This window comes from Doryrhamphus excisus, chromosome 4 (genome assembly GCF_030265055.1).
Source record: "Doryrhamphus excisus isolate RoL2022-K1 chromosome 4, RoL_Dexc_1.0, whole genome shotgun sequence".
NCBI classification, from domain to species: Eukaryota; Metazoa; Chordata; class Actinopteri; order Syngnathiformes; family Syngnathidae; genus Doryrhamphus; species Doryrhamphus excisus.
The window spans coordinates 18,356,291-18,374,703 of NC_080469.1; the positions used below are offsets into that span (position 1 = coordinate 18,356,291).

At 41.0% G+C, this 18,413-nt stretch overlaps 2 protein-coding genes across 8 annotated transcripts in view; one reads left to right on the top strand and one right to left on the bottom strand.

The window, feature by feature from the left end:
- The window catches only part of pde4d (phosphodiesterase 4D, cAMP-specific), a 204,960-nt gene extending 200,043 nt beyond the window's left edge, over positions 1-4,917 (top strand). For all 7 annotated transcript variants that reach the window (XM_058071076.1, XM_058071075.1, XM_058071081.1 and 4 more), the window contains 2 exons: positions 53-235; positions 1,100-4,917. In XM_058071076.1, coding sequence (XP_057927059.1) covers positions 53-235; positions 1,100-1,591 — 675 coding nt within the window. In that variant the 3' untranslated portion in view covers positions 1,592-4,917. The remainder of the gene's footprint in view (positions 1-52; positions 236-1,099) is intronic.
- A 1,439-nt stretch (positions 4,918-6,356) lies between these two features.
- On the bottom strand, positions 6,357-18,353 carry rab3c (RAB3C, member RAS oncogene family). The gene is made up of 5 exons (XM_058071374.1): positions 18,212-18,353; positions 15,840-16,064; positions 13,406-13,524; positions 11,132-11,256; positions 6,357-8,290 (listed from the first exon to the last, which is right to left on the bottom strand). Exons 2-5 carry the CDS (start codon positions 16,062-16,064, stop codon positions 8,100-8,102), a joined length of 660 nt encoding a protein of 219 aa, XP_057927357.1. The 5' UTR covers positions 18,212-18,353; the 3' UTR covers positions 6,357-8,099.
- Positions 18,354-18,413: the final 60 nt, after the last annotated feature.

An 18,413-nucleotide genomic window follows, 5' to 3' on the forward strand; every position in this document is an offset into this window, starting at 1 on the left:
TCCCATTTTACTGGTGCTAATCCATTCAAAAGTGACTTTTTTTTGCTTGTAGGTTCTGCAGAACATGGTGCACTGTGCAGACCTGAGCAACCCCACCAAGCCCCTGCAGCTCTACAGGCAGTGGACCGACCGCATCATGGAGGAGTTCTTCAGCCAGGGCGACCGAGAGAGGGAGCGGGGCATGGAGATCAGCCCCATGTGTGACAAACATAACGCCTCGGTCGAAAAGAGCCAGGTGACACTCACTCAACCTTGATAAGGAACATAAATATCATCAGATGTATATACAACAGTTGTCAGGACTTAAAACTACAATATGTAATTCAAATACTTGACTTCCAAGTTAATAAATTAAACAAAAATGTAAAGTGAATTAATTAATCCCAGACCCAAGTTCCATTCCCTGTTCTATGGTCATCACCACAATTTTCTTCTTATTAGTAGTGCAGTCACTAATGACTAAATCAAGCATATTTTACCCTGAAATTTAGTTTGAACTTAAACATTTAACTTTAACCTTTTGGTCGTGCCGTATTATTATATTTTCGACCCCTGCGAAGCCACATACTCACTCAAAACACGTTTATTACTATTTTTACTATGTTGGTAAAGTAGAAAGTACAATGCAAAAGTGTTGCAAAAATGTCCATCCATCCCTTTTCTATGGCGTTTCTATGGGGTGGGGGTATGCTGGAGCCTATCCCAGCTGTCTTCAGGCGAGAGGCGGGGTACACCCTGGACTGGTGGCCAGCCAATCACAGGGCACATACAGACAAACAACCATTCACACTCACATTCATACCTATGGACAATTCGGAGTCACCAATTAACCTAGCATGTTTTTGGAATGTCGGAGGAAACCGGAGTACCCGGAGAAAACGAGGAGAACATGCAAACTCCACACAGAGATGGCAGAGGGTGGAATTGAACTCGGGTCTCCTAGCTGTGAGGCAGCAACAATATGTAATAATTTGCCTTAATGCTAGTTACTGTTCCAACTCATACTGATACCTCACATAGTGTAATATACTGTGTATATGAAGTACTAGTACGCATGGACACTACTGTAAATGTCCTTGTCTCCCCCGTCCCCACGCAGGTCGGTTTCATCGACTACATCGTTCACCCCTTATGGGAGACGTGGGCCGACCTGGTGCACCCGGACGCCCAGGACATTTTGGACATGCTGGAGGACAACAGGGAGTGGTACCAAAGCACCATCCCCCAAAGCCCCTCCCCCGCTTTGGATGAACCTGAGGATGGCAGCCGGCACCCGGTAGGGGACAAGTTCCAGTTCGAGCTCACGCTGGAGGAGGACGGCGAGTCGGACACGGAGAAAGACAGCGGCAGCCAGCCGGAGGAGGAGGAGGAAAACAGTTGTACGGACTCAAAAACGCTTTGTGAGCAGGACTCAGAATCGACTGAGATTCCCTTGGACGAGCAGGTGGCGGAGGAAGAGGAGGTAGCAGAGGAGGGAGACACTTCCTACTCGCAAACTTGTGTTGTGGAGGAAGAGGAAGAGGTCGCGGAGGAGGAGGAGGAAGAGGAGGAGGAAGAGGAGGAGGAGGAGAAGAAAAGCCCAGATACTTAGCAGTGTAGGACAGCCCCGGATGAACTGTTCTTCTTAGTAACAATTATTTATAGAATATTCTATGAGGGGGGAGGAAAGGAGTCTGTGTTCTTTTCTTACACTATGTTCCAAAGCCACACCCACTCCATCAGCCCTGTTGAGACACACCCACATCTAGCATGCCTTCTGGGGACACCTTGGCTCCGCCCCCTCTCTGCCTCTTCCTTGATAACACACACCCACCTCAACCACACGCCTCCTCTGAGCCCATATTGGTCAGAACTCCTCCCTCTTGTCAGACTCGCCCACTTTGGCCACACCCCCTCATCATCTCAGCCACACCCACCCAACGGTACTCACTTTTTATTTTGCACTCAGGAAAATTCCTCCCCGTTCTTGTTCTCCCAGCTAAAGTGACCTTTTTCTTTTTCCACCCCTTTTTTCATCTTTCAACCCAATCACGCTGAGGGATGAGGGGGAGTAAGGGGGCGGAGCCCGTAGAAACACATGATGTGGAAGTCTTCCTTGGAAAACGATGTTGCTTGTTGCTGTCCTCTGTATCAGATCTTTTCTCTATGCTTTATTTCAGCTTGGGTGTGAATGAGGAGGTCAATTTTAATGTTGGCTTTTTTGGGGGTATGAAGGGGGTCAGGGGCTCATTTGAAGTGTTTGCACTTGCTCCAATAGCATTTATACCACTTAATGTACTCCCATGCCCACTCTGCTCCCACTCGGCTAACAAGGACTTTGTTATTCTGACTATTATTATTATTATTATTCATTTAGCTAGCTGGCCGCCGAGGAGGACACAAAGAAAGTGACGTGGGTGAAGCCTTGAACTATTATTGTTGCCTACAGTTCTTTTTGAACACATCCTGAGACAATGCAATGCTTTCTAGTCCATACAAAACGCACTTTTTTTCATTATTAGTGCTTCTTAAGATGTTTACCAATTAGCGGGGTGATTTTATGTTATTTTTTATACACATACTTTACAACAGCTTTTAATTACTATTGTTTTCATCATTATTGGGTCATTAAACACTTGATTACTCTGTCTTTGCTTTGGGATAAGACAATCAGCTCCAACTGACACGTTGCCTTTTTTTTAAATCACTGAAACAAACACTGGGGGAAAAAAACATCTCAGATTTCGAGTATAGAGTCTTACAATTACCAGAATAAAGTAAAAAAATTATGAGAAAAAAGTCTTAAATGTAAGAAAAAAATGATACATTTCAGAGAAAAAAGTTGTACATTCACAAGAAAAAAGTTGTAAATTTACAAGAATAAAGTTCTTAATTCATGAGAAAAAAGTTGTGCATTTATGAAAAAAAAGTTATACATTTACCAGAATCAATTTGAGATTAACATTTTACCATAAAAATGCATTAAATTTGCCGGATGAAATTTGTAAATTCACTCGAAAAAAGTCTGTACATTTATGGGAAAAAATGTCGTAAATTTACAGGAAAATTGTAAATTCACAAGAAAAAAAGACATTCATGAGACTTTCATGAGAATAAAGTCTGAATTTCAGAGAAAAAGACATACATCTAGTAGAAGTAAGTTGTAAATTTTACGGGATAAAAGTCATTCATTTACTTGGGGGGAAAAGTCTTACTTTTACCAGGATAAAGTTAGTAAATTTACAAGTAAAAAGTTGTAATATTACGTGTCAGAGGGAAAATAGAGCATACCTCTTCAGGAAGGAAGTAAAGTCTCCTCTTGCTTCAGGCAAGCTTTTATTCATAACGTGGCAGCAAAACAGCATTTGAGCATGGCTAGCAAGAGATTAGCATGGCTAGCAATTCTCACTTCCGCCTTCCTTAGCCCACCCCTATGGCCCAAGGCCAAAGGTCACATAGCTGTCTCGGGCAATGCTTGTAACATAATGTTATAATTTTTTTTCTCGTCAATATACCACTTTATTCTTAAAATCTGAGATTTTTTTTTCCATTGTGTCCCTAAAACTCAATCACATTAACATGCCAATGACTCATTTTTTTTTTTTTACTTTTTTTTTTTATTTATTGCTGTTTTACATTGTGTTAAAATATAAAGGTGGCACAGCAAATAAATCACTGTAGCATAAACAGGCTCACCAGTTCCAAAACCCAAATCTTCTTACGTTTATTTTACTACTGGTTTTTTTTTTTTTTGCTTCTGTGTACATAAAAAATATTACCAAAAAAACACACTTGAAGACTGCACACTGATTTTTTTATTTTGTCACTCTTTATTTAATCTAACATTTTTGTGCCAATTTTATTTGTATTTTTTCCTTTTTATTGTCACGCTCACCCAATGCCCTTACCTGTAATACGATTTTTCCAGTTTTAATGGCTGTTTACAAACATTATATTTATTGTTGTGTATATACTATATAGTTATTATTATTATTAATGTTATTGCTATCATAACACCGTTTGTCGTAAATGGTTGACTCTTAATCATCCCTTTTGGTGATGGTGTGGCTGTAAATCACGTACCTCTTGTTGAGAGAATGTGTTTTTAAAAAGAAACAAAAAAAAGTTCGAAAAAAATGGTTGCTTGTCTAAGAAGCAGCTTGGAAGGGAGGGAGGGGGGGTCCAGGGTGGGGATAAACCAAATTTTTTTCTATAAGCAACTGTTCCTTGGCCCATGGGCTGTGCCTTAAATTCAATACTCTGTCGCCCTTTTGTGTTCATATTTGCATTTTCTAATTCTTCTTCTGCTACATTAGTGATGATAACTGATAAACTGCCTTTTTTTCGTTTTGCTTTTGAAGCCAAATTTAGCCCATCCCCACCCCGGGTTATGAAACAAGAGAGGTACCACTCTGTCCTGTCCTGGCTGCAACATAACCTCAAGCCGATAGGAAAGCACACAGGCTCGGCTACACACACACACACACATGCATGTTCAGCCGCTGCTGCATTAAATTTGGCTGAAACACACAGTGTGTCGCGAAGGCGCCCCACCCTCTTTCCTGGCAATAGAACATCCCAGAGACTCTTCTGTTGACACATATACTGTAGATGCTAAACAGCCCTGGACCAATGGAAACAGTGGGTTATTTCTTTTCCTCTTTTACGTGTTCTATTTTTTTAATGGTATGAAAGGAAAACACAAAACTGTAACTTTCAAAAGAAAATAAATAAATAAAAGGTCTTCAGGACAATTATTTTTGGGGGTTCTGTCTTTAGAATGCCAACTTGTCTGGACATTTCACAGGACAAATTCAAATGTTATTTTAATGGTATCCTTGTTAATTGCAGTCTATTGGATAGCACTGTAGAGCAAACAACTTCATGTAAGAAAAAATGTTTTTATATGCGATGGATTAAAAGCATGGGTTGATTCTGCCTAATCTGTGTTTTTTATGATATATTTATATATATTAATTTTTTCAAAGCTATTATTACATTATTTTGTGTTGTATTTAGTATTTTTGCTGAAGCACTGGAAATTAAGTCGTAAAAAGGGGCAATCGCGTGGAGGAAAGTAATAAAATTCATAAAGTTGTGTTAAAAATTGTTTATATGAAAGATTTTAAATGCTTGTATAAAAGAACCTGGACATTTTTCACACAGATTTATGCACACATTTACTTACATTTATTTACATTTTTATACATAGAGTAACACTTCAGCGCGCAGACCTCACAGCTAGGAGACAAGGGTTCAATTCCACCCTCGGCCATCTATGTGTGGAGTTTGCATGTTCTCCCCTTGCATGCGTGGGTTTTCTCCGGGTACTCCGGTTTCCTCCCAAAAACATGCTAGGTTAATTAGCGACTCCAAATTGCCCACAGGTATGAATGTGAGTGTGAATATTTGTTTGTCTATATGTGCCCTGTGATTGGCTGGCCACCAGTCCAGGGTGTACCCCGCCTCTCACCCGAAGACAGCTGGGATAGGCTCCAGTACCCCCCCGCGACCCTCGGGAGGAAAAGCGGTACAAAATGAATGAATGAATGAGTAACACTTCGTTAATCGCCTTATTTATAACTGAAATATTTTTGTAGTGAGCGTAGAAAACCTGTTTACCACCTTGTAAGTATGTTTTAGTTTATGTTTATATGTATTAAGCCCTCTGGACATGAAATAATACCCCTATAATTATCTTTACACTCATATTACCTAATAAAGTACACATAACAACAGAAAATAAGACACTTTTTTTTCAAAACACATAGATAACAAAATTTCCGCAAAGTAGGACTTATTTATAAATTCAATATTTTTGTAGTTAGAGCATAGAAATTTCTTATTACCTTTCTATTTTTTAAACATTATTAGAGCCCTCTAGACCTGAACTAGCACCCCTACAATTACCTTTACACTCACATTACCCAATACAGTAGACATAATGACAGAAAATAAGCCATTTAAGACACAAATAATAAAAATGCGCAAAAATTTGAAAAAGAAAATATTTTTAAAACATACGTAAAGTAACCCCCAATCAACCCCAGGTAACTGAGATAAGTACATTTCAACAAAGTAGGATTCCTTATTTATAAATCAAATATTTTTACAGTTAGAGCACAGAAAACTTGTTCACCACCTTCTAAGTATATTTTAAAGATTATTAGAGACCTCTAGCCAAGAAATATATACACCCTATACAACCCTAATTTTGATTGACACCAGTTCATGGTTTCACCAGTCTGCAAACTCCAACCACAAAGCAAGAAGTGCAATGTGCAACCTCCAACACTAGGTGGCGTACAAGGCACGAGCTGGAGATGTTAAAGGTCAAAAGGTACAGTTAGGCTTTCTGATGCAAATAAACACAAAAGCCAAATGATTGAATTAGTTTTATTTCCTACAATGTCAAAAAAAAAACATTACGTTGACAAACATTTCCTCTGTGTCAATAATAAAATCCCCATGCTCGAAAATGACACTTGGCCCTATTTATTTCATTATTCCACTTTATTTTCACTTGAGATTGACACATGGCTATTGGCATCAAATGCTAATATCACACACACACACGCACATGCACAAAGTCTAGTTGATCCCTTTAATTGTGTGGCTTATTATTAATCTGAGCTACTTTCTCTTTCCGACTTCTTCACAACAACATCGAGAACACAATCGACACGTGGCAGGGAAGACATCTTTTTTTTCTTAAAAAAAAAAGGTGTACACAAACAACTCACTACTCCTCGTATTCCCCCACAATCGCACACACACACAATGCATTCATCAAACTGGAGAGACTATTTACAGGGTTTGAATTCATAAAATATTGCACTTATTGGCCCATTGCATGTCACAGCAAGTGCTGTGAGCATGCTTTTAAATCTGTTACATAGTGTTAATATTATATATTTATATATACACATATATTTATACCAGAATTTAAACATACTTCATGCAATTTCCTGCAGCTATGATAAACTATGCAACAAACAACAATGCTAAGGGACTATATATTTTTTGTCTTCTTTTGGCACAATTATTTAATTGATTGCAAGTGTTCTATAGAACAAAAGGCCTTTTCTGGATATTTAAAATAAACTACAGTACAATTTGGACACGAGAGTTCACTTGCAGTGCTGAACGCACCCACTAGAGGGAGCGCTTGCTCTATGAACAATGAGCATGCTCACTCCGGAAGGAAACTATGGCTGTCGATTCCTCCACCACAGGTGTGTATCTTATTTTGCTGTGTCTGTGTCATTTCTATTAGACAATTCTGACTCGTTTATGTGTTGTTAATGCTATGTTTAAGACAACTGGGAAGTCGGAAAATTTCGTTCAAAGTCGCTATGGCTACGCTCATGACGTCACACTGTGATGGCGGCGCCCATTGTGAATGCGAAATGTCAGCGTATATATCCAACATACATGTGTATGTATGTATTTATTTGTTTGACAATAAGCCAGTTAAGAATTACAAATATAGCGCAGTAGCTCTGTGTGAGGTTTTTATACTTTAATACACTGGTCATGAGAACAACTAGTCGCCATCTTTGTTGTTGAACCGGAACCCGGAAGTATTGTGTTTCCTACTACCCAGCAGTCTGGAATACAGCATGGTCAGGTTACCATGGCTGCATTTAGGAACATAAACAACACACTGGATTGGCTTTTTTAGCAGCATGCTAAGATCATGTAAAGGGCCTCTTTTGGACAGCGACACACAGGACAGAGGCCATGTTGGAAATGCTAAAAGGCCACTTTAAAAAAAAAAAAATCCAAGGTAGGTGATTCCTCATCGTACAGTTTTGTTCTTTCTCAGTCACACACAGCCTCCTTGAGCGCCTATATTCACATATTTGTCAGCCTTACAAGATTGGAAATGAAGAGGTACACAAAATTATCACTATGATTAGTTACCGATGACTATAGACTACAAACATGGCGGTTTTTGACTGCGTCTCTAATATGAGTATATCCTGTCACGACTTATTTGCTCATGTTAGAAGGTGTTAAAGGTAAGGCGCTAATACGACAGTGTTTAGTAACTCTACCACTAAACAGATTAGGGGGGACAAGATGACAAGAGGAATTTAAAAAAAAAGGCAGGGGCACTAACAGTTGCAGGCGGGCTGCTGGAGGGGCGGAGCACTGTCTGTCAGTTTGGCGGTGGGCGCTCCCGTGGTGGCGGTCGGGTCGCCGTCCAAGCTGTCGGACATCTTGTCACAAATGAGGTCAACCAGACGCTCGAAAGTCTGCTTGACATTGATGTTGTCCTTGGCACTGGTCTCAAAGAACTCGAAACCTGTGCAAAGGAAGAGAAAGAACGCAGGCTGAAATTACAATGTGTGTCTAAACCAGGGGTGCTCACACTTTTTCAGTATGCAAGCTACTTTTAAAATGACCGAGTCAAAATGATCTACCCAGTACAAAAATGCAAAACATCTATTTATTTTCAAATGTATTGAGGATTATTTGTACGTACAATGTATGTTGATGTACCTTACATAACCAAATGAGCCAATATTGCAAAACACACATAATTAACAATTAACATTTTTTGTAATTACAGGGCTCGACAATAACGTTGTACCGATGTTAAAACAAAATTCGGGCAAGTAAATCCAATCATTAATATTCCCGTCGGGCAAGTGCACTTTAGCATGCCGTACTGCCAAGAGTTTTTTTTAAAGCGGTTCTTGTTGGGTGTTGGTAAAACACGGACTGTGTAATTCCGGTGGTAATTTGCAAACCAATCCTTGCAAATCTTGAAATTTGCAAAACAAGTATTTTATTAGCGGCAGCAAATCAAATGATGGCAAAGGTGAGTGAATCACGTTGCTGTGACAATTTGAAGTGGTCACAATGAAACACCACCCATTAGATCCAATACCAAGTGCTGATTTTGCACAAGCTGCAAAATCTAGCGGTTTCATTTCTCTGTGTATTTTTCTCACCTTTGCTTCACAAATTATTGTTTGACCATTGAGCATTTTTTTCTGGATTAAAAACACTTTACTAGTACACAAATGTGTCAAATGTTTCATTGTGGTGCACAACTTATAAATATCACTGCTTACTATGACTACCATGTGTAAGGTAGCATGGCTTGCCATGTTAACATCTATCTCCACAAATTTTCAGACATTCCTCCAAATACAATGCATCAGTACTATTATCTGATGAATTATCAGCATATATTGATATATGATATCATTATGGCAGTCTTTTCATTTTACATGGGGCAAGTTCGGGCAAGTAGTTCTCACCTTAAGGATTCCCCATGGGCAAGTCATTTTTGTTTTTAACGTAGAGCCCTGAATTACCTCCACATTACTCCACATTTCCCTTCTGCGATGGTAGAATGGCATATGAGGCAAACGCACTTCGAAAAAGACATTGTGAAAAAAAAGTCCACCTCCCATTCCGTATGGAAGTGATATGTTTTTGCCTTTTTACTTGGTCCAGCTCCTTCACTCATTTTAGTGACCATAAACTTTAGCGAGGGCTTAAAATCTCGCAATTCGCCGACTAGCTTAGCACTTTGCATCGCTGTTTACGCATGAGCGGTGACCTAAAGGTCAAAATTCAGTTGTCATCTGACTGGTTGTCCTGTATGTCAATCAAGTAACGGGGATGGATGATAGGCTGACATTGTAAGTTCTGCTGCACTTCGAGACATTGTTTGATTTGATTGGTCGCCCGAAGGGCAACATTCAGTTGTCATCTGAATGGCTGCCCTGTATATCAATCAAGTGACGGCATTGATGCGAGGATGATATTTTTTTAATGTCACGCCGCGATCGACCAGCGATCGACCAGCGATCGACCAGTACCACCTCCGCGATCGACCGGTAGATCGCGATCGACTTAATGAGCACCCCTGGTCTAAACCATTTTGATGTAAATGCAGAGAGTGCGCTGGGAATACAATGGCCTGGATGAATGACAACATTCACAGGCAGCGGATAATATCGCTTTCAATACATCATGGACTCTGAATGTTCTGAACTCCTGTTTCCGCGCATGTGCTTCATTGAGCAGAATAATGTTATTAGAAGAATGCTTTGATGTCACAGCCACTACTGAGGGCATTTTTGCATGGAATCTGAAGGATTGCTAGGATATGCTTTGACATTTTGTGCAACATTATAGTCCTTGTTTGCTTGCTTTTCCTCTTTTCTGACCTATAAATGTTGTTACAATTTTGTATTCCCATGTTAAACGATGCCAACACGTCAGATAATGAGGCATGTGTGTTTGTAAGTGAGCCCTGAAAGGAAGAGGCGCAGAGTTTGGATAATCTAGAAAGCTTTCCGTGCGGGTCATTTTGTGTAGCTGCTCATAGGAGTCCTCAAATCCTCAAAGCATAAAGAGTCCACTTTTGCTCATCATTGTTATTCTTATTTCTATGAACTATTACCTTTCTTATTACAAAACCTTCTGGGGTACAAAATATTGCAGTTTTTCCCCAAGATACCTTAAATAGTCCAATTAAAGTGGTCATTAACCACAGTCTCCTGTAGTTGTCAGGTGTGTGAAGTTTAAAAGTAAATAACCACTATGGTCTCTCATTAGCTTCAGCTAAAAAAAAGTGGCATTAACAGGCGTGGCTATAGGCAACCTCTTGATGTAGTTTTTTTTTTATGAACTCCGTAAGATAGTAGGAGCTGCATTTTAAGTATCAGGAGTGGTCAACATATCGGTTGTGTACAGTCAACTCCTCAGTGGAATTAATGCTGGATATTATAACATTGGTTCTGTTGCTGTAGTGTTGTGCATGCATTTAGAAATAATATATATATACAGTTGTGTTTGTTGGAGTGAAGCCCACGCACAGTGTTAGACTGTGACATCCAATCAGATTTCTCTCCTGTCATATCTGTATGACATCTATACAATATGCTGCTTACAGCCACCAGGGGGCATATTTGCATGCTCTCTTTTGGGATTGCTAACAGTTACTGCAATGCAACTCTTCAAGTTCAAGCCCCATGTGAGAACTTTGGAGCCAAACTTCCTAAATACATGGACGCATACTCCTGTTAAGGAAAGCAGAAGTTTACAGGGATTTTGTTGCAATTTGTTGCAAAAAGGGACATTGCAATTTTAGGTTGCACATCAATCTGGTTTCTCTCACACTTACCCAACTGCTCCGCCAGCAGCCTCCCACTATCCACAGACACCACCCGCTCCTCATCCATATCGCACTTATTCCCGGCCAGCACCACTTGCGCGTTATCCCACGAGTATGTTTTTATCTGGGTTGACCTGCAAACGACAACACGACACAGTTGGACAAGTTGCTTTGTGGGTCAGTGCATTGCGTGGAACCTCTTGGGAGTCATGGTGAACATGAGAGATGGACAGGATGGGAAAGTGGTCCGCCATTTGGCCGAGGTCATGGGCCGCGATTGCATCAATTTTAGCTGTGTGGGTAGCGACAGGAAAGTGGGTCAAGAGCTGTTCTGGGCTGAACATGCGGGCTCATTTGTGGGCTGTTTTTCTTGTGGTCACGACGACAGCACTTTTCATCCCATTTTGTCCATGCTCATGCTAAGAGCTGAATGTGTTATGGCATCACAAGTGCAGTAAAGTGACCCCAAATGACTCCTATTATAATAATATTATCATGTCCTCCGTCTAAACAGTGTCTCGGTCTTTGCAGAAAAGTCACTGTGACTCACTGAGGGTGCATTTACAGAGAGAGCTTAAGGAGCAAATCTCTTCTGTGGTGAGTGCTGCTGCAGCCTTGACTAAAAGTAGGCCAGCAAACACAGCGCCGCCCAAAAACCCGGAGTGAGAGCAACGGCGAGGCGTGACGCGTCTGAGTGACAAATGTGATGTTGCCGTCCGTCCCCTGTGCTTAAAAGATGTGGATGACTTGAATAGAAAACCGTGTGTATGAAATGATGCTCTAAATGTAATGGATGTGTGTGTGTGTGTGTGTGTGTGTGTCACAGACAGGATATGGAGACGTCACACGGTTTAATTCAAGAGCAGCTGAGGAAGGAATGGTTGCCATGGCAATTCCTTTTTTCTTTTCTGCTCCACGTCACGGGCTACAATGGCAGAAAGGGAGGGAGGAAGCGGAATCTAAATAAGAGGTAGTAAAGTATGTACAGAAAACATCTGTTGGTGCATGAGGGAGGATTGTATTTCTTCAGGTAATGATTGTAACATAGACAATACACAGACAATACGTACTACCATAGAAATAAAACTCAAGCTGTAGACTTACTACAGGAAAGTACTGTGAGAGTACAAACCTAAACAGACTCCAACCAAAGCAAATCCCAAAGACAATGATGTACGTAAATCCATCTAATCTGTTCCACACACCCAAAAAAGGTCACACAACGCTTTTTATAGACAATAATTACAGTTTTACAATTACAAATAACAAATGAATGGACAACTGAACATTTAACCTAGTTTTGTAGGAGAGGGGGGGTACTAGTTGTATTAGTACTAGTTGATGGATTCACCTTCAGTTTTAGACTTGTGTTTATTGTGCTGCATTCAAGGCTGGTGGGGAAAAAAAAAACAACTGTGATAAATGAGTACTCTGTTTTGTCAGCCATGTTGCGCAGTGCTTTTTGGTGGGGCTCCGCAAGCTTCAAGTATAATGTTTCCTACTTCCCAACAATCTTGAATGCAGCATGCGTCTTGACTGTTTCGGATCTCTTTCACTATTCCTGTGTCTCCAGTGGAATACCTCCATCAGCACACTTCAGTAGGTACACTGTGTACACCATGTACTTCCTGTAGCTGCTGAGGGCGCACATTTCGACATTGTAGTGCCAAATCCGTTACTGTCACTACGCACTTTTGAGGGTGGTGAGGGGGTTCCGATACTCATCAGGCCCACGTTTTTAAACCTGCCTTTGTATTCCGTTGAGCTGTGTCTCATCTTTGATTAGTTTATTTTTGGTTGAGTTTTTTCCCCCTCAGGTGTTGTGTTCCTTCTTCCTCCTCCCCCCAGCCCAGACGTATTGTATGTGGTCCTGTAAGTACGCAACGCCAGGCTTCAACTGTACGCCTGTTTCCGTCACATGCAGCAGATCTTTTTGCCGTGACAAGCAAGCTTGTGTCACATGCTGCTAGTACAGGGATGAGCAGCAAGTAGACATCAGCCTTAATGGTAATTGTCAGTCCAGTAAGCATCTAGGTCAAAGGTCCAAAGGCTGTATCAGCTATGAAGTTTCTGGGTGTAATATTTTTGTGGTGTTTCTAGAGCGACAATAACAACCTGCAAACCTGATTACTAAAGATGGTTAGGTGTGGCCCATTTGGGATTGAATAATATGTGTGACACATATTATTTGGGCTTGCATGTGACTGCATCAGACATGTGACCTGAAGTAAAGGCAGCTTATGAGATAATGTCCAGTGAAAAATACATAGAAGCACGACTCACCAGTCTTGCACAGCGCCAAAGGACTCCTCGTTGGTGATGTCATACATGAGGATGAAGCCCATGGCGCCGCGGTAGTATGCCGTGGTAATGGTCCTGTATCGCTCTTGGCCTGCTGTGTCCTACACACAAACACACATAGTATATGCTCTGTTCATGTCACGCTCATGTAAAACTGATTGCAAAGGAGCGTAAACCATATAAGTGCCTTGCACACAGTTAATCACATCCTTCTATTGTATTCACGATGCAGACATCATTCTGCTAATTACCTCAATCACTCTGCACTCAGAACAGTGACTCATTCTTTCTTTTCGAGCTCAACCATGTCAGCTGCGAACATTAAGAGTTGAGTTTATGATGATAAAGTACATACAGTATATGAAGTATCTGCTCATAGGCAATGAAAGTGACTACTCTAGTAATGTGCCTGATCATGAAGGAGGACTTGTGGGCTCGTGTGTTTGTTTACATCCTGTTTGCATAGTTACATAATGAACAACATGCCTCCCATTTTTTTTTCTGCTGCGTAGTTGTTCCACCCACAGCAAAGTGGGTTTTGCGGGTGTCTGTGAATCATGATGAAGGACTTCTGGCTGCTCCACTTGGCGCTGGTTCCACACAAGCCCAAGCTCATGGTTTGCCACAGTGCCTTGCTCTGCATCAGAAACGACGACAGACAGCTAGAGGACTGCTCTGACCTTCCCTCTGCAGCGATGGCACTCGCAGTTAAATACACACACACACACACACACACACACAACGGTGACCTTTGAACCGCTTGCAATGACACAAAAAAGGCACTTAAAAGCCACATTGTGTGCCTGGACAATAATGCTTCATTATAGTCCTGCCTTTGACTCTTGCAAGATTATACAAGATGGTACCAGACCTATTTTTTCCCTTGGGTTATTTAGACGATAGCTGAGTGCACTACTCTGATTTCCTTTTGTTGCCATTTAAAAAGACAGAGCATGACTGGAAATAAAAGCTGCTGAGTCGTGCAAATTGGAGCTCAATGAAAAGCTGGACGCGTGCGGCTCGCAGGAAACTAATCAATCTAAACAGCTGACACCAGAGTGGAGATGTGGTGGGCGGAGGCTGGATCCTGACTCCACATTTTAGCTTTTAGGCTCAAAACTCGATGAGAGAAGTCAGTTGGCATGTTCCAGCAGTGGGTCTTGGCTGCTAACATTAGCCCCTTTCACACAGGGATTCCTGCAAGATTGCTGAGTTGGACCTATGACAGAAGAGCCAGCGTTTATTCACGTGCGCTTTTTACGTAGAAATCAACAAGGCGGGATGTTTTCATTGTAACTGTGACGGGGGGAGTTCTATTCAATTGCTGGAACTGTGTGTGCTTTCACACAGCAACACCGTATCCCGCATTGGTGGCCTGGTGTATAGAATATGACAATTGCTTTCAACAACGTAGTGAGTCTCGGATGTCAAACTTCACGCTCCTATCTGATATTGTCTTTTACACAGGCACCCTTCCGCCCCTGTTATGGCTGTGATGGAAAATTGCCCGATCGCCTTTGTCCCCCCACCATTTATAAAAAATAGCAACAGAGGCGACTCTTGCAGGCGGTGTGAAAGGCTTATTAGCTTATGTGCTTTCACTAGTAATCAAAGGGAGAGTAAGCACGAGTGGCAAATATGTTAATGTTAAAATGACAGTTTGACACTGGAACGGATTCCATTCCAATATGGGTTGTTTTTGGATGAAATCCTCCTCAGATCAGGCCGCACTCAGTGATGAATATCTCTGTGTATTAATAGAGCATTGATGACATCATTCAGCAGCCTTAACCAACCACTTAACTGCAGAACTCAGCTCTGTATATTAAACACACATAACGTGACTGGTCGGTCGCTGTGGTGTTGAGTTCCACTTTACAGTCCTTCTAGAGGTGAATGTCTGGGTCTACCTACAGTATGACAAGCGAGCACCATCTCTGCAGGGAGTATTGTAAGTATTATACGGCTACACTGCAGCTCCTAATTAATAAAGCTTCAGATGATCTTCACTTACACACATAGACACACACATTCCTGTGAAGGTGTTGCGTGTGTGTTCTTCCCCACTGGGCGCCAAGCTGACTTACTAGTCTCCTGTCAGAAATGTTCACACTTCCATCTGTCTCTGCACTTTCAAAGCACAAAGACAAAATACAGGATCGCCCTTAGGACGTTCTTTTTTTTTTTAATTGACAATAGAGCAGATGCGTCCCACCCTGATAGTGTTGTTTTTAAGCACACAAAGCCTTGACCTCTCACAGCACCTTAAATGTTGCTAATTAATGGATGAAGATAAGGACAGACAGACAGTAGAGATGAGAAACAAGGGGGTTCGAGGTCCCCTTTAAAGTGCCCACTTGTGTTGATTAAAATCAATGTGCAGGATAAATCCAAAGCTGACAGGAACATTTCGTACCCATATCTGCAACTTGATCCTCTTGTCGTTTTTATACACCGTTTTCACTTTGAAGTCGATGCCCACGGTGCTGACGAAGGCCGAGGTGAAGGCGTCGTCAGCGTAGCGGAAGAGGAAGGACGTCTTGCCCACGCTGCTGTTGCCGATGATCAGCAGCTTGAACATGTAGTCAAAGTTTTGGTCGCCGCCCTCCCCTTTCCCTTTTGCATCCTGAGTGGCAGCCATCTGCAGCGACATTAAAAAAGTGACCTCTTTAAAGACACCTCATGTAAAGGCTGGGATGGGACGACAGCTTTCAGTACAGCAATGTCGGCTTTATTTGATTCTTTTTCCTGGTCACGTCACTCATTTTTGGATATTCACTCAGTAAACGCATGGCCTTTTTTTCCCACACAAAAGAGGTTTTGGCTTAGTTTGTACACTGAATGCCCTTCCTAATGAAGGACAGGAACATATTCTGGTAATACTTTTTTAAAAAGTCAAATTTCTGACTGTCTCTTAGTTTCATAACAGCACATCTTTTATATGGTAAAAATGATCTTTATTCTGGTAATAGTCTTGACTTTTTTATCGTATATAACATCACAACTTCATTCTTTTAATAATATTAGGTTACAGTTTGTTTTTCTTAAAGGGGACCTATTATGCTCATTTTTTGCCCTTTTTGAGTTGTGGACTCCTATAGAGCAGCTACATACAATAACCTGCACAGAAAACTTTCTAGATCTTCCAGAATCTGCACCTATTCCAGCTGTATTACCTTAAAATTGTGCTTCCCGCCCAAACCATCTGTTTTCATTTATTCCACCCACAGCCCGCCTCTGGGTACACCCACTCCACTGTGATTGTTCACCTGCCCAAAGTGCCTCCTACTACTACTCCTACCACGAACAAACCCCACTTTCTAATATAGTGGGTAGAGTAGTTGATAATAAATGAATAAAGTCTTTGGAGAGCTAATTGAAAAGTGTTTAGGATCTATTGGCAGCTCATGAGCTTCTGGAAACCCCTGACTTACCGTGTATGAACTCAGAGAATAGGAGGAGCAGCACTCATTGTCACACACACTTTGTCAGAAGTACCGCTGGTGCAGTTTTTGCTCCGATAACTTCTGCCTGGGCAGAGAGTGTATCGCGCCGACAGCCACGCCCATAAAGAAGCCCCAAACTTCTTTCAGGGCTCACTTCCAAATGCGCAAACCTCATTGAGGTCTGAAACTTTGGCATCATTTAAAGCCTGAATATATCATTCTAACTACATTTATAGGTCAGCAAAGTGGAAAAAGCATAGTAGGTCCCCTTTTAATACGACCTTGCCAGAAAATATGACTTAAATTCTTTCTATCGCTTTACAACTATTTTCTATTATTCTTGTAAATTGTGATTTTTATGACATTTGAATTTGATTTGCATAACATGACTTTGTTCTAAGAGAATGACACATTGCTTATAATATTCTGATGTTTTTTGTAAGATGATGCATTTTTTTTCTTGTAATACTACATTTTATTTTTCACAAAATAAGGTCTTTCTCCACTTTGCCAGTTTATTTTATGACTAAACTGGCCAGCTTATTTCATGCTAGTCATTATTTTTATTACTCCAAGAGCAGCATGACAATGGCCAATGCTGATTTTGTGAATAAATCACTACTGTGTATTAAAATATACAATGAGAGTGAAAGAGGAAGCATCTGCTGGTTCAGATGGGGCACTGCATCCTCTGCCCCTGTGCATACACAGTCACTACTTAGTGTCTGATGTAAATACTGTAACCTTCCATCTCTACATCTAACATGCTCATTTCTATGTCAGCCAGTCAGGAGAGGACACACAGTCATCTTGCTCCAAGGTGAGCCATGCAGACAAAACCCCCACTACTCTGATTTGTGCCAAACATATGCATAACTAAGCTTCATTTTATAGAATATATATATATATATATTTATATATAATAATAATATATTATCCATTTAACACTTCCTGCATACACATGCACATTTTTGCAAGGGCACATCATAGAACAGCTGCCATATACACATGCTATATTGTATGGCTCATAATGAATGGTAGGTTTGTGCCAAACATATGCATAACTGAGCTTCATTTTTATAGAATATATATATATATATATAATCCATTTAACACTTCCTGCATACACATGCACATTTTTGCAAGGGCACATCATAGAACAGCTGCCATATACACATGCTATATTGTATGGATCATAATGAATGGTAGGAAATGGGGGGTTAGGGGAACGTGGCGGCTAATGCTAGCAATATGATGGCGAGGTCATTTAATAAATTAAACGAATTAGCAACCATTCATAGATGAAGCTAACAGTACAGTTGGGTTATGATGAAAAACAAACCTGTCTCGAAGTCTTTGTTTCGATTTCCGGCCGTGCCAGATATATTATGGTCCCCTTTTTTATGATTTTTTTTCGTTCCCCCCCCCTCCGCGTCGCTCGTTGCCTGTGTTGAAGCGATTTCAGCACCGAGGAGCTGTTCCAGCCACCTCCCACCTCCCCTGATGTGGCTCGTGAACGTCATTCAAGCACAATGGGATTTGTA